General features: G+C 63.1%; 1 protein-coding gene across 2 annotated transcripts in view; it reads right to left on the bottom strand.

Moving 5' to 3' along the window:
* The window catches only part of PBX1 (PBX homeobox 1), a 155,708-nt gene that overhangs the window by 24,722 nt on the left and 114,358 nt on the right, over nucleotides 1-16,628 (bottom strand). For both annotated transcript variants that reach the window (XM_056137761.1, XM_056137760.1), the window contains exons 3-4: nucleotides 3,654-3,898; nucleotides 3,080-3,270 (exon numbers count right to left, since the gene is read on the bottom strand). In XM_056137761.1, coding sequence (XP_055993736.1) covers nucleotides 3,080-3,270; nucleotides 3,654-3,898 — 436 coding nt within the window. The remainder of the gene's footprint in view (nucleotides 1-3,079; nucleotides 3,271-3,653; nucleotides 3,899-16,628) is intronic.

Below are 16,628 nucleotides of genomic sequence, written 5' to 3'. Positions count from 1 at the left end.
GGGGAAGGGAGGGAACCTGGTCGCCCTGCCAGGACCCCAGGAACAATTGCAGGGAAGGTTGCAGGCAGCACAGGGGTGGGGGGAGGGGGGCGGCCCCAATGGGGCGCAGGACCCCGGCCAGAAGGCCTGGCGGGGGGGATGCGACATCTCTGGGGGGTGTGCAGAGCCTCTACGGAACCCTTCCTGGAAGCTCCATCGCGCCTGGCTTTCTCCCTCTCTCTCCATTTTTTTCCTGCCAACATAAATACCAACTCCCGCATGCTAACGAGGGTTGCCATGGGGATCAGAGGCAGCGGTCGGGCTGCACCCTGGGCTCCGGGAAGACCCGGCCAGCCGGCATCCATCCTGCAGGCAGCGGTGGAGGGGGGGCGGGGGCGACCCTGAGGTCGCCTCACACCCCCCCCATCCCGCAGCTCTGCACCCGCCTTTTTCTCCCTCACCCCTCAGACGCCCCCAGACCCGGGAATCACAGAGCACTCGGAAGGGGCTGCAGGGAACCGCCAAGCCCAGAGCCAAGAGCCGAAACAAGGCCCGGTCAGGGTTCGGGGCGAGCGTGGGCAGTGGTCAGTCCTCCTGGTACCACTGAGGCCAGGGGCCGGGCCGGGGACGATGGGCCGGGTCCTGGACCCCGGCCACCACCTCATTAGGCTTTGTCCTTTGCAAACGTGGAGCTTGGGGGGTCACTCCTGGTGGGGCTCGGGGGGCCCCGAGGTGGGATGCCGGGCACAGCCAGCACCCGCCCGACGTCAGATCTCTTGGGCTGAGGTGCCGTGGGCCAGTCCCGCGCGAGGAGGACGCCCCGGGCCTCCAGTAAGAAACAGACCACGCAGCTATGCAGTGGCCAGCCGGAGAGAGACACACACCGCCAGGGTCAGCCCCAGCCCCCCTCCCTGCCCTCACCCCACCTCAGGCCACGGATATCGCGTATGAGGACCCAGGGGAGAACCGGCTCTGGTGGGAGGGATCCCAGGGCGCTCGGTCTCCCGGTGAGGGAGAGGACCTGGGCCCGGGTCCGCTGCCCAGTGGTCAGTGATTTCATCATGCATCCCCAGGGGCTGGAGGTGCTTCGTGGCTTCCTGCGAGGTGGACACACGGTGCCCCAAGCAGACGCGCCCCACCCGGTGTGTGTTAACATGTCCACCCCCATCGAGCAGGCCCTGGGAGGGCATCGCGGGAAGGACACGGCCCCTGAAAGGGCTACGGGAGGAGGTCCCACTAGTGCCCCCTCGAAAACGGGACTTGGAAACCTTGTGTCCCCTCCAACTTCCCTGGGGTTCCCGGGCAGAAGGGGGCCAAAGAGGGGTTCCTGGGGACAGGGACCCAGGGCCCAAGGAGATGACCCCAGCAATGGGATTGGGGGCGGGACTATCCATGAAGCTGGAAACAGGGATTAACCAATGGGGGAGCGGAGTCATCACTGGGGGCGGGGACTCATAGTTGGGGGCAGGAACTACTCACAAGGTGGGGTGGTTTGTGTGGCGGGAGGGGGGAACCTCACAGCTGGGGGCGGGGACTATCCATGAGAATGGAGCCGGGGATTAACCAATGGGAGAGCAGAGTCAGCGCTGGGGGCGGGGACTCATAGTTGGGGGCGGGACTATCCATGAAGCTGGAGGCAGAAATTAACCAATGGGAGAGCAGAGTCATCCCCTGGGGGCGGGGACTCATAGTTGGGGGTGGGGACTATCCCTGAGGCTGGAGGTGGGGATTAACCAATAGGAGAGCAGAGTCCCCACTGGGGGTGGGGACTCATAGCTGTGGGCGGGAACTACCCGCAAGGCTGGAGGTGGGGATTAACCTATGGGAGAGTAGAGTCTGCACCGTGGGCGGGGGAAGGGGAGGGACTCACAGCTGGGGGCGCGGACTATCCATGAGGCTGGAGGCAGAGATTAACCAATGGGAAAGCAGAGTCTCTGCTGGGGGCGGGGACTCATAGTTGGGGGCGGGGAGTATCTGAGGCTGGAGGCGGGATTAACCAATGGGAGAGCAGAATCAGCACTGGGGGCGGGGACTATCCATGAGGCTGGAGGCAGAAATTAACCAATGGGAGAGCAGAGTCATCCCCTGGGGGCGGGGACTCATAGTTGGGGGTGGGGACTATCCCTGAGGCTGGAGGTGGGGATTAACCAATGGGAGAGCAGAGTCAGCACTGGGGGCAGGGACTCAAGCTAAGGGGATTAACCAATGGGCGAGTGGAGTCACCACCAGGGGTGGGGACTATCCACAAGTCATTGGGGCGGGGATTCAGCTGGCTACCCAGAAGGCTGGAGACAGGGATTAACCAATGGGAGAGCAGCATCACCACTGGGGGCGGGGACTATCCATGAGGCTGGAGGCAGAAATTAACCAATGGGAGAGCAGAGTCACCCCCGGGGGGCGGGGACTCATAGTTGGGGGCGGGGACTATCCCTGAGGCTGGAGGAGGGGATTAACCAATGGGAGAGCAGCATCACCCCTGGGGGCGGGGACTATCCATGAGGAGATTAACCAATGGGAGAGTGGCGTCACCCCTGGGGGCGGGGACTCATAGTTGGGGGCGGGGACTATCCCTGAGGCTGGAGGTGGGGATTAACCAATGGGAGAGCAGCATCACCCCTGGGGGCGGGGACTATCCATGAGGGGACTAACCAATGGGAGAGTGGCGTCCCCCTGGGGGCGGGGACTCACAGCCGAGGGCGGGGCCTACCACAGGCTGGAGGCGAGGGTAACCAATGAAGAGCCATGACAGCCCTAGGGGCGGGGCAGCGCCGCGAGGGGACTGGCCAATGGGAGCGCGGTGCGGCTGCTGGGGGCGGGGACTCATAGTTGGGGGCGGGGACTATCCCTGAGGCTGGAGGTGGGGATTAACCAATGGGAGAGCAGCATCACCCCTGGGGGCGGGGACTATCCATGAGGGGACTAACCAATGGGAGAGTGGCGTCACCCCTGGGGGCGGGGACTCACAGCCGAGGGCGGGGCCTACCACAGGCTGGAGGCGAGGGTAACCAATGAGGAGCGATGACAGCCCTAGGGGCGGGGCAGCGCCGCGAGGGGACTGGCCAATGGGAGCGCGGTGCGGCCGCTGGGGGCGGGGACTCACCGCGCGTCCAGGAACCGGGAGCGCAGGATCATGACGGCCTCGCACGTGCTCTGCTTGAGCTGCATCTGGATGGAGCTGAACTTGCGGTGGATGATGCTCACCATCCGCTCGATCTCCTTCGGGGAGATGGGCCGGGTCCGGCTCTGCTCGCGGAGCAGGTTCATCACGTGGGTGGTGAACTCGTTGCAGGCCTGGGGGGGGGGGGCGGCGGGGCGGGTCAGGCACCCAAGGGACCTGAGGGCTCCCCCTCCAGCAATCCAATCCCCATTTTGGCTCCACCGGGCGGGATCGGAGGACCCTGAGGTGTGTGTGTGTGTGTGTGTGTGTGTGTGTGTGTGTGTGTGTGTGTGCCAGGGTTCGAACCCAGCTCAGCTGTGTGCAAGGCAAGCGCTAACCGCTGCACCACCTCTCCGGCCCGCCCCAGCTCTCACAGAGGGCGACACATGTCCTGGGCCTGCTTTGCACCAGGCCTGTCCCGCAGGCGCTTCCTCCCCCTGCAGATCCCTACCGCGTCCCTTCTTCCCGGTGACCTGGGCAGGGCAGCGGAGGTCTGCAGGGAGCCGGGGACGCTCACCTGCTCATACTTCTCCAGCTCCGTGTGGTAGATCTGGCGGATCTGCGACAGCTTGGCTCGGTAGTCCGAGTGCTCCACCGAGTTGTCCGAGCCGGCTCCACCGGACGCCGCTGCTGCCGCGGCCGCCGCAGCGGACCCTCCGCCCTTCTCGGGGCCAGCCACCCCCTCGGCCAGCAGCATGTTGTCGAGGCGCATGAGCTGCGGGTCTGTGGGCTCCTCCTCCTGGGCACCCCGGATGCTCAGCACTGCAGGGAAACACACAGTGGGCAGGTTAGGGGCGATGCCAAGGCCACAGGACTGGCCTCAGGGACTGCGCCCAGCTCCCTGCTGGCCGCCCCTTCCCCGCCCCAGGAAAAGAATTTCCTCCTGCACTTCCCATTTCAGAGGCCGCAGCCACAAAATTTGGATCCCCTGAAACGCAACACAACTGGCTTCATGAGCACCCACGCCTTCACCCCACACTTACGACACCTACACCACACGAGACCACCTTTACACACCTACCACACCTAAATCGCACCCGCAACTCCTACACCAGAGGGGATGTCCTACTTACAGCACCCACACCACACCTAGCCACAACTACAACGCCTAAGACACACGTGACACCACATCTACAACACACCCACAACACCTAAACACACCTACACCACAACTACAACACGCCCTACAAAGCTTAACATCACTCATTCCACACCTGTCACACCTACACCACACGACAACACACCGTCAATGCTTACAACACACCTACAACACCGACACCACGTCCACACCCCACCTGCAACACACCTACAGTATCAGCACCAGGAAACGGGAGACCAGACAGCAGGAACTGCTGGGGCACAGCTGGGGGCTCCGGTGAGGGCACGGGGCGGGGGGATCTTGCCCATGTGGGCAGCTGCTGCAGAAAACGGGGCACCACGCGTGGTAGAGGGACAAGATCTGGTCATCAGTCACAGGGAAAGGAGCGGGACCGGTAGGTCTTTTCTGCCCAATAAACGATCAATCTTCGAGTTCTGGACGCAAAACTTTCATGCAGTTCTCGAGAATTTCCACCGGCGCAGGCAAATCCGCGTCCCCACTAACGACACCCACACCGCACCGGAATGTGCTTTTAACACCCACAATGCACTTCATTGCACCACGAGGGGCTGCTGACACACTTGCAGCGCACCTGCCCCGCCCGGGTGCCCACGCCCGCCTCCGTCACACCTGCACTGAGCCAAGATGCGCCTGGAAGCAGCCACAAGGCACCTGCAACACCTGACAACTCGCTGTGATCACGTGCTTGTGCAGGCCCCGCCCCCAGTGGGGACACCGCTCTCCCATTGGTTAATCCCTGCCCCCAGCTCTGAGTCCCCGCCCCCAGTGGTGATTCCGCTCTCCCGTTGGTTAGTCTGCCTCTGGGCTCTGGATAGTCCCCGCCCCCAGCTGTGACTCTGCTCTCCTATTGGTCAGTTCTCGCCTCTAGTTTCCTAGCTGAGTTCCCGCCCCCAACGGTGACTCTGCTCTCCCATTGGTTAATCCCTGCCCCCAGCTCTGAGTCCCCGCCCCCAGTGGTGATTCCGCTCTCCCATTGGTTAGTCTGCCTCTGGGCTCTGGATAGTCCCCGCCCCCAGCTGTGAGCACCTGCCCCCAGCTGTGACTCTGCTCTCCTATTGGTCAGTTCTCGCCTCTAGTTTCCTAGCTGAGTTCCCGCCCCCAACAGTGACTCTGCTCTCCCATTGGTCAGTCTCGCTTCCAGCCTCTTAGCTGAGCTCCCGCCCCCAGTGGTGACTCTGCTCTCCCATTGGTTAGTCTGCCTCTGGGCTCTGGATAGTCCCCGCCCCCAGCTGTGAGCACCCTCCCCCAGCGGTGACTCTGCTCTCCCATTGGTCAGTCTCGCTTCCAGCCTCTTAGCTGAGCTCCCGCCCCCAGTGGTGACTCCACTCTCCCATTGGTTAGTCTGCCTCTGGGCTCTGGATAGTCCCCGCCCCCAGCTGTGAGCACCCTCCCCCAGCTGTGACTCTGCTCTCCTATTGGTCAGTTCTCGCCTCTCGTTTCCTAGCTGAGTCCCCGCCCCCAACGGTGACTCTGCTCTCCCATTGGTCAGTCTCGCTTGCAGGCTCTTAGCTGAGCTCCCGCCCCCAGTGGTGACTCCGCTCTCCCATTGGCTAATCCCCGCCTAGCGTGCAGCAGAGCAGAAAGATGCGGGGGACATGCACCATGGCCAGTGCATGGACCCTCCAAGCCACAGCCTTTACGCCACGCTCAAGTGAGACGAACAAAACCCCACTGGAGATGCCAGAACCTGGGCAAGCAGAGAGAGAAGCCGTTCCCTCCCCTATGTCCCCTCTCACTTTTTGGCTTTTGGGGGTCGCACCCAGAGATGCTCAGGGGTTCCTCCTGGCTCTGCACTCAGGAATCACTCCTGGCGGTGCTCGGGGGATCCTGTGGGATGCCTTGGGCCAACCATGTGCAAGGCAAGGGCCCTCCCCGCTGTACTATTGCACCAGCCTGTCTTGGTTTTTTTTGCGGTTCACACCCGGTGGTGCTCAGGGGTTGCTCCTGGCTCTGACTCAGAAATCACTCCTGGTGTGCTCAGGGGACCCTATGGGATGCTGGGGATTGAACCCGGGCAGGCCGCGTGCAAGGCAGACACCCTCCCTGCTGAGCTATTGCTCCAGCCCGGACCCTGGGCCTGAGAAACCAGCCTCCACGGGCCATGCTTTGTACAGAACATGCCGCGTGCTCTAGAGAAGCTCGTCCTCCTTAGGGCCCTCCTGGTGCGGATCCCCATGCAGGGGTCTGTCCTCAAAGCACCCCCCTGACCCCACCCGGCACCTCTGCGGTTCTCTCTCCAGATCTTCCCTGCTAATAACCCCCAGCCACTGCTCCAGGCCCCAGCAGAGGGCGCTGCTGCGCCTCCACCTAGGGCTGGCCCTGCAGGACACCGGCTCAGACAAACCCGCTTGGCCCACGTGGCCCGCACTGGCCTTGGGAGAGATGGACAGAGAGGGACACAGGACCCAAGGCTGAGCGGAGAGAGAACAATCGGAGACGGACGTGTGACGGCGCCTACCAGGGACACCAGATGCACCCCTGCACCCGGCTCGGCTCCCTGCACCCCTGCTCCTGGCCTCTCTCCCCACAGCCCCGCACCCTGCCTGTCTCCCCAAGACGCCTGCACCCGGCCCGGCTCCCAGCACCCAGCCCCTCCGTCCCTCCCACTCCAGGCCCCTCTCTGCTCTTGCAGACACCCAGCGTGGCTGCACCAAGGGCTGCGTGCACAGAGAGGCCGCGGCTTCACCGCCCAGCCTGGCCCGCGGAGGGAGAGCCGGGCAGAAAGAAACTCCCGGCATTGGGCCTGGTCCTCCGAGAAGCGCTAGCTTGGAAACGGTCTGCAACGCCCAAGGCTCAGAAGGACCCTCCTGGGCTGGGGAAGCAGGCGGAGGCCACGGCTGCCACCGGGCAGGAGCACCAAGAACTCCCCAGCCCCGCCCACGTCTCTCATTGGTTAACAAGACCACGCCCTTCCCGCCCCATGTCTCTCATTGGACAGCAAGTACCACGCCCTTCCCAGCCCATGCCTCTCATTGGGCAGCGAGCACCATGTCCTTTCTAGACCCGCCCCTAGTCTCTCATTGGGCAGCCAAAACTACGTCCTTCCCACCCCGTGTCTCTCATTGGGCAGCGAGCACCTCGCCCTCCCCAGCCCCGCCCCATGTCTCTTATTGGACAGCAAGTACCACGCCCTTCCCAGCCCATGCCTCTCATTGGGCAGCGAGCACCATGTCCTTTCTAGACCCGCCCCTAGTCTCTCATTGGGCAGCCAAAACCACGCCCTTCCCACCCCGTGTCTCTCATTGGGCAGCGAGCACTTTGCCCTCCCCAGCCCCGCCCCATGTCTCTCATTGGACAGCGAGCACCACGCCCTTCCTGCCCCGCATCTCTTATTGGGCAGTGATTACCACGCCCTTCCCGCCCCATGTCTCTCATTGGACAGCAAGTACCACGCCCTTCCCAGCCCATGCCTCTCATTGGGCAGCGAACACCATGTCCTTCCTAGACCCGCCCCTAGTCTCTCATTGGGCAGCCAAAACCACGCCCTTCCCACCCCGTGTCTCTCATTGGGCAGCGAACACCACGTCCTTCCCACCCCGTGTCTCTTATTGGGCAGCGAGCACCTCGCCCTCCCCAGCCCCGCCCCATGTCTCTCATTGGGCAGCAAGCACCTCGCCCTTCCCGTCCCACGTCTCTCATTGGACAGAGAACACCACACCCTTCTCAGCCCCGCTCCAGGTCTCTCATTGGACAGCGAGCACCACGCCCTTCCTGCCCCGCATCTCTTATTGGGCAGTGATTACCACGCCCTTCCCGCCCCATGTCTCTCATTGGGCAGCGAGCACCATGTCCTTCCTAGCCCCGCCCCTAGTCTCTTATTGGGCAGCGAGCACCTCGCCCTTCCCGCCCCACGTCTCTCATTGGACAGCGAGCACCACGCCCTTCCTACCCCATGTCTCTTATTGGGCAGCGAGCACCTCGCCCTCAGCCCCGCCCCATGCCTCTCATTGGGCAGCGAGTACCACGCCCTTCCCACTCCATGCCTCTCATTGGGCAGCAAGCACCTCGCCCTTCCTGTCCCACGTCTCTCATTGGACAGAGAACACCACACCCTTCTCAGCCCCGCTCCAGGTCTCTCATTGGGCAGCAAGTACCACGCCCTTCCCAGCCCATGCCTCTCATTGGGCAGCGAGCACCATGCCTTTCTAGACCCGCCCCTAGTCTCTCATTGGACAGCAAGTACCACGCCCTTCCCAGCCCATGCCTCTCATTGGACAGCAAGTACCACGCCCTTCCCAGCCCATGCCTCTCATTGGGCAGCGAGACCACGCCCTTCCTAGCCCCGCCCCACGTCTCTCATTGGGCAGCGAGCACCACGCCCCTCCCGGCCCCGCCCCTTTCTTTCTGCAAGCTGGGATGTGGCTTTGATGGCTGGACAGTGGCAGCCACTCTGGAGCAAGTTGGCCTGGGCAGCGGTTTCTTTGCCAGGGCCAGAAGCAAGACGAGGCCCCCTCACAGCGGGAGAGGGGGAGAGAGAGAAGCCGCGTGTGTGCGGGAGGCGCCGGTGCTGGGACCTGGGGGTTCCCTTCCCTTTGCTCCGGCGGCCTCCCAGCCCCACCTTGGTGGCGCGGGTTGTGTTTGTTTGTTTGTGATTTCGGAGCGCGAGTGCCAGCGAGAGCTCCAGGAGGCAGAGCCGTTGGCGCTGTTCGAGTGCTACAGAGGAAATTAGAAAGAGGCAGATTTAATAAGTCGAGGCAAGTTGCAGAAAAAGCCGAGGAGCCACAGGGGAGAAGTTCTTCCTGCGGAACAGGGGCGGCTGCACACAGAAATAGGCTGGATCGTTAGCGCGGCCTCCCCTGGGCCCCGGCGGGCGCGGCGGGGCGGGGGTGGGGGTGGTGGGTGACCTGTAAAAGTGTCTGTGGGGCACCAGGGAACCACCCACCGCCTCCAGCCTATCACTGCAAGCCGGCGCCTGGCAGGCGGACTGGAGCGAGGTGGAGATCGGACCCAACCCAGCGCCCCCAGTAGCTACCCCAAGGATGGCAGGGGGGTGGGAGGAGGGACTGAGAAGGAAAGGCCCCTCTGGGGGGCTTCAGTTCCCTCGGGAGGCAGCAGAAACCCCCAGCCCACTCCACCCCCACCTGCGGCCCCCAGTAACCCCCACCAACAGGCATGGGGGCAGCTGGGAGAGCGAGACCCACCCAGGGACCAGACAAGAGCATCCCCGCTCCCCGTCGACCACATAAAACTGCAGCATCCCAGCAAGGCAGGAGGCGCTGGAAGCTTCTGGAAACTTTCCAAGGCCCTCCTTTCCAGCGTGTGGGCTGGCGGGGGAGGCCAGGGGACATCCCCCCCCCCCCGGACCCCGGCAGGTCGGAGCCAGGCAGGAACAAAGGCGTAATGGGCAGGGGGGCAGGGAGACCCAGGCAGGGGCCTCAGGAGGGAGGTGACACCTCTCATCCTTCCGGACTCCGAGCCCGGGCCTGTCCTGGGGGGGTGGGTTTGGGGGGGCCGGGACGCGGCGGGCTTCTGCAGTGGGGTCCGGGCCGCGGAGGCCAGGGGGCTTCCCAGCTTTCCGTGGATCTGGAGCGAGCGGCTGCGGGGAGGGGGGGCGGATTTCCAGGAGATGATGGGAACTGATGGGAAATCATGTACCGCTTAGCGGCGGCCGCGAGGGTGCTGGCAGGCGCTGGGAAACAGCTCTGGCGCAGATGGGGGCCATTAGCGGGTGGACTGGCCAGCCGCCGCCTGGGCCGTGGCGTCCTGGGCAAATTGGGACCCGGCCAGGGCGGGGGTGGGGTGGGGTGGGGGGGAGCCCCTTGCGTCTCTCAGCCCATGTCCCCAGCATCACCGCCGAGCTCACCGGGGTGGGGGCTTGGGGGGGGGTGCGCACTCTGTCCCGCCAGCCTGGAGGCTCAGATAAACGCAGGCCTGGTGGCCCGGTACAGTGCGTTCTCCCTGCGGGCTCCCGGAACCAGCACCAGCCCCCACTGGCTCATCAGAACCCCGAATTCAGGATCCGGCCGCCTCGAATCCCAGCTGCTGGGGCAGGACAGTCACCTGAGGGGCCTGTGAGACAGTGTCTGTGCCAGGAGGGGTGGGGAGAGGCAGGGGGACGGGGGCGGGCAGGGATGGACAGCCGGGCAGCAAGTGACCCAGCATCTCCAAGGGCCGGAGCGACAGCACAGCGGGAAGGGTGTTGGCCTTGTATGCGGCCGTCCCGGGTTCGATTCCCGGCATCCCATAGGGCCCCCCGAGCACCGCCAGGGGTGATTCCTGAGCGCAGAGCCAGGAGGAACCCCTGAGCATCGCCGGGTGGGACCCAGAAGCACTGTCCTCCCGTTTTTCATTGATTTGCTCGAGCGGGCACCAGTAACGTCTCCATTGTGAGACTTGTTGTTACTGTGTTTGGTATATCGAAGACGTCACAGGGAGCTTGCCAGGCTCTGCTATGCGGGTGAGATACTCTAGGTAGCTTGCCGGTGTCTCAGAGAGGGGCGGAGAAATTGAACCCCCGTTGGCCATGTGCAAGGCAAACGTCCTACCACTGTGCTATCGCTCCAGCCCAAAAAGCAAAAAAAAAAAAAAAAAAAAAAGTGCAAGGAATTGAAAAAAAAAATGTTCTGGGAGCCCAATCAGAGGTCATTCGCACCTAGCGCTGAGCACAGAACCAGGAGTCATTCCCGAGCACAAAACCTCAGGAGTCATCCCCGAGCACAGAGCTGGGAGACAGCCCTGAGTACAGAGCCAGGAGTCAGCCCTGAGCACAGAGCTGGGAGTCAACCCCGAGCACAGAGCTGGGAGTCAGCCCCGAGCACCGTGAACACAGACCAGGTCATTCCAGAAGCCCCCGCTGCCCGTTCACCCAGGGTCTGGCCGGCAGAGCCCTCGCGCGTTGGCCTTTACCGATCGCAGACAGACAGAACCTGCTGGAACTTCACTCCGGGCCGTTCTGCAGCGGTGCTGGGGGTTCCACACACAGTCGCAGAATAAGGGGGAGCTGGTGTCCCAAGGGGGCTGGTGAGGTGTGGCTGGCCGCCAGCTTGCGGTCCTCACGGGTGGGAGAACGCTGCTACCCACCCACCCCCAGGCCCCTCCAAGCTGGGCCACGTCCTTGGCTTAGGGACGAACCCACTCAAGGCAGGGCTCAGGCCAGGGTCCCCGCTTTCCTGCCTGACTTGCAAAGCCCAGAGGGGGCGCTCCTGCCCCCTGCCCCCCGAGGGGGCACTCCCTGTGTCTGGGAGAGAATCCCACTTCCCGGAAACCGTCCTGGATGGCTCCCAGCCTCCACCGGTCTCTAACGGGCCACCAGGCCGCCAGCTCATCAGACGAGCTCATTTTCAGAGCCTGTAACACGAGGCCAATTGGCTCTTCCAGGGGAGACCCCGGGTGGGGACCTGCTTTGGGGCCCACCTAGGTCGATATTCCTGCTCTGGGCAGAGCCTTCGAAGGGGCCGGAGTTTGGTTGAAAGAGGGGTTTACTGGGGCGGGGGGCTGGAGCCATAGCACAGCAGGGAGGGCAGCTGGGAGGGGGTTTGCCTTGCACGCGGCCGACCCGGGTTCGATCCCCGGCATCCCATAGGGTCCCCCGAGCACCGTCAGGAGTGATTCCTGGGTGCAGAGCCAGGAGTCAGCCCTGAGCATCGCCGGGTGGGACCCAAAAAGCAAAAAAAAAAAAAAAAAGAGAGAGAGAGAGAGAGAGAGGGGTTTGCTGAATTTCTCTCCGTTTCTCTCCGTTCCCATGGCACTGAACGTGGCTGAACTCTGGACTTGGCCCAAACCCACTTGCAGATCCGGTTCTTGTGACCCCAGGGGTCAGCCTCTGGGCTGCAGCCCCAGGGAAGCACTTCCGGGTTCTACACACTGCAGTGAGTCACAACGTTTTACGGTAAATGCCAAGGGGGTGTTGCCGGGCCGGTCGTCACCCACAGGGAACAGGCGGGGGGTGGGGGGCTGGGCGTTGCTGGGCCCATGTCCTCACGGGGACACTGGCCGCACATTCCCAGTCCCTGGGCCGAGATGGCGGCCAGCATCCAACTTCTCTGAGTGTTTACAGGGATCCAGGGGGTGGGGGGCTGAGAACCCTCGGCTGTGGGCCCAAGCACCCCCACCCCCCACCCCTCACAGGGTCCCCTCAACAAACACTTGCTCAGAGGCACCTTCTCGGGGGTCGTCTCCTGGGCTGGGAGGATAGTTTGGTTGGTTTTTGGTCTGCATACCCGGCAATGCTCAGGGCTGACTCCTGGCTCTGCACTCAGGAATCACTCCTGGCGGTGCTCGGGGGACCCTATGGGATGCTGGGAATCGAACCCGGGTCGGCCGCGTGCAAGGCAAACGCCCTCCCCGCTGTGCTGTCATTCCAGACCCAGAAATAAATAGTTTTATTTTCAGCTTTGGGATTTTCCCTTCCTCTCCCCACCCTCTGTGGGCTACTGTAAAGCTCTCCTGGCAGTGCTCACTCAGGGCTCCGTGTGGCACTGGGGATTGAGTCTGGGTCTCCCACACGTACAGTCTGTACTTAGGGGGGGAAAGACACCCCAAAACAGCCTACCCTTGTCTAATGAACAGTTGGTTTATAATTTCGGTTTTGGGGTCCCAGTTGGCTCTGCTCAGGGCTGAGTCCTGGCTCTGCACTCAGGGATCACTCCTGGCGGTGCTCGGGGGACCCTATGGGAGGCCGGGGATCGAACCCGGGTCGGTTGCGTGCCAGGCCAGCGCCCTCCCCGCTGTGCTGTCGCTCCGGCTCCCAGCCCAGCGCCCCCCGGCTCCAGTCTCGTCCCGGGTTACCACCCCCCTCTCTCCCTTCTGGGCCCCCCCACCCCCTTTCCGGTCATCACAGGTCATTTTTCCTGCTGGCTCTGATGGTGGCTATTAACCGCCCAGCCCTGCCCTACACGCCGGCGTTGGCTCGGGCATCCTCCGAGCACGCCCGTCACATGAGCTGTGTTTAACAGAGGTGTAATAAACGCCACGGAAGAAATATGACCCAAAATAAAAAAAAAAAAAAGAGCTTGTCCCCCGTGCGGCCCGAGTCCCCCGACTCACAACCAGCCGATGGAAACCATCAGCGTTTAACAAAACTTCATTCTTTCCCCTTCTTTTATTTTAAGGGGTCTCTGGGGGGCCTGAGGGAAGCGGCTGAGGAGGAAAAGGCAGGCAGAAAGCTGCGAACACCGCCGAGTCGCGTGAGGCGGGGAGATGACGCGAGTGGGGGCCGGGGAGAGACCCGCCGCCCACGGGGGTCCAGGGGAGCGGACAAGGAGGGAGGAGAGGGCTCCCTGGCCCCCGACATGCAAACACACGTGTGCAAATACAGGCCCAGGAGCTGTACACATGCATGCGGGCACGTGTACACACACACAAACACACACACACATACACACACACACACACACACGCGCGGGCACACAGCTCGCCCTGACGTGATGCTAAGCGACACCCCCCACCTCGGACTGGCCGACGCGTTACAGAGGACAGGGCGACGGAGCCCGCTGGGGCCACGTCCCGGGGCACAAAGGCAGCAGGCAGGGAGGGCTTCACACCTTGAGGTTTGCAGGAGAGGGGAGACCTGGGGGTGCCCCGGGGTGAGTCCTCTGCAGGGGGCCCAGTCCTGGCTGCCTGGTGAGGCTCCAAGCGACATCTCGGACCCCCGAGCCCCCCACTGAACCACACTCCAGCCTCGGCTCCGAGGTCCTGAACAACGAATGTGCCCCCCCCGCCCCTGCCACCTTCTGTCAGGGTTTGGTCCCAGCTGCTTTGATGCCGGCCGTACCTGTGTGAGGAGAGGCCTGGCCATCCAGGGGGGCGTGTGGACACTGGGGAACCACGGCAGGGCCCTTTCGGGGGGTCTACAAGATGCAGACATGTACCTCTGTCGTGCCTGACCCAGGGAGGGTTTTTTTTGGGGGGGGGGTCACACCCGGCGATGCTCAGGGCTGACTCCTGGCTCTGCACTCAGGGATCACTCCTGGCAGTGCTCGGAAGACCCTATGGGATGCCGGGGATCGAACCCGGGTCAGCTGCGTGCAAACACACACATACACGCATGCACGCACACACACATGTACGCACACACATGCGGACACACAAATACACCACGCACACACGAGTGCATACACACAGGCACACACACGCACATGCACACACACGCACTCACACACATACATACACACACACACCACGCACACACACGCACATGCACACACGTGCACAGCGCATGCACACACACACATATACACCACACTCACACAGGAGTGCACACACACACACACACACACACGCACACTAGCACGGAGCCACCAGGTGCCACCTGTGGTGCCACCAGGGAGGGTTTTGCTCTCTGCAGACCCGGGCAGCAGGAACCCACCGAGGCTGCACCCAAGAACCCCGTTCTCTCAGCTCTTGCCCAGTGTGCACCGTGGCCAGCCCCTGCTCAGGGCGGTGTGGACAGAGCTTTGAGGACCCAGGGGGGCTGCTGGACCCCTGCGCTGGCCTTCACCAGGGCAGGGGAGGACCTGCCTCTGGCCAGGCATCCGTGTCGATGCCGCAAGGTCCATCCTTCCCATGCTCCAGGTTTGTGCTGGGGTTGGGGGGCCCAGATGACCGCCCGGTGGCTGGGCCAAATTCCTGCGTCCCACAGACCCGCCTGCAGCTGCTGTGGCCCAAGAAAGGCGTTCAAACAGCCCGCTGGCGTGGCCGGCTCCTGGCCGGGTGCTGGGAGCTGGTGTGGGTAACCCACAGAGCCGACAACTGCCAGTCTCCGGTGCCTTCCCGAAGCCAAGAGGCTCAGGAGACATCAGGGTGCCCTGCGAGAACAGGGCAATGGCACCCACACACATACACGCATGTACGCACACACACGTGTACGCACACACATGCGGACACACAAATACACCACGCACACACGAGTGCATACACACAGGCACACACACGCACATGCACACACACACGCACTCACACACATACATACACCACGCACACACACGCACATGCACACACGTGCACAGCGCATGCACACACACATATACACCACACTCACACAGGAGTGCACACACACACACACACACACACACACACACTAGCACAGAGCTCACGAGGCCGCCCTGTGTCTCCTTTGGAGAAGCGGTTCTGAGGGAGTTCAGGATCGCCGGCGACTGTGGCTGACCGGGTTGTGGTCCAGTGCCAACGCCGGGAGTCCGGGTGCTGGGCCCAGCAGGGACTTCAGGCCTGCCCCTGGCCACGCCCATCTGGGATGTGGGGGTCTGACACGGGTCAGCCGCACCCTGTCCCCCCGCAGACCACAGACCAGTCACTCCGTGGCTCTCCCGTAAGCCCGTCTCCTGGGGCTCGGGACCACCCATCGGGAAAGGATGGGATGGACAACCTTGGCCCATCCCTGGCAGGGGTTGAGACTTGTGTGGCGGCCACAGCTGTCCCTCAGGGGGGACGCTCGGACCACAAAGAAATCGGCGTTTCGGCAGCCTGGATGTGGGCGCGGGGACACGAGCCCACGGACAAGCCAGGCTCAATACGGGTCAAGAGAGAGAAGCCTGTTGGCGCGGAGCCCTGGCCCAGCACGGAGGGCGCTGGCCTGGCACGTGGTCACCTGGATTTGCTCCCCGGCATCCCAGAGGGTCCCCGGAGCCCTGCCAGGAGTGACCCGGAGCACAGAGCCAGGAGTCAGCCCCGAACACAGAGCTGAGAGTCAGCTCTGAGCACAGAGCCAGGAGTCAGTCCTGAGCACAGAGCTGGGAGTCAGCCCTGAGCACAGAACCAGGAGTCAGCCCTGAGCACAAAGCCGGGAGCCAGTCCTGAGCACAGAGCCGGGAGTCAGCCCTGAGCACAGAACCAGGAGTCAGCCCTGAGCATCACTGGGTGTGACCCCCAATGAAAACCAAACAAAAAGATGGTTACCAAGCAGACGGGACGATTCCCACCTCTCAGCACCCCCGTGCGTTCAGGACGAAGCTGCTGTCGTGACCAAAAGCCACTTGCTAGGAGGTGAGACTCGGCCATGAAGGTCACTGACTTCTGAGGGAATCAGAAAGACGGGCTGACGGGGCACAGTTCGGCCACACAGATGCCGAGAGCTCCATCACGGGCTCACACACATCTGTGGCCCTCGGGGGACAGGCTCAGCACCCACCTGGCTCCCCAAACCCTCTCACAGCGCCACCAACACCCGGCGGGGACTCGAGTCCTCTGGCTTCTGGGTGTGCCTTCTCGGAAAATCACTTCAAGAGACGCACACGGCACAGACACACACACACAACCGCATGCCGGGTGTGTCAGGGATGGGTACAAGAAATGCAGGTCCGACTCCTTCCAAGCCCCACCCTCCGCTTCCACGAGGCTGGAAGGTCAACGTGATGGCCGGGGCGCCGGCAGCCACCTTGGGCCAAGAGGGCATCAAAGGCTCCCGTTCGCCTTGGG

The sequence above is a fragment of the Sorex fumeus genome, unplaced genomic scaffold, assembly GCF_029834395.1.
Source record: "Sorex fumeus unplaced genomic scaffold, SorFum_2.1 ptg000127l, whole genome shotgun sequence".
Lineage (NCBI taxonomy): Eukaryota > Metazoa > Chordata > Mammalia > Eulipotyphla > Soricidae > Sorex > Sorex fumeus.
This window is presented reverse-complemented; position numbering and strand designations above follow the sequence as displayed.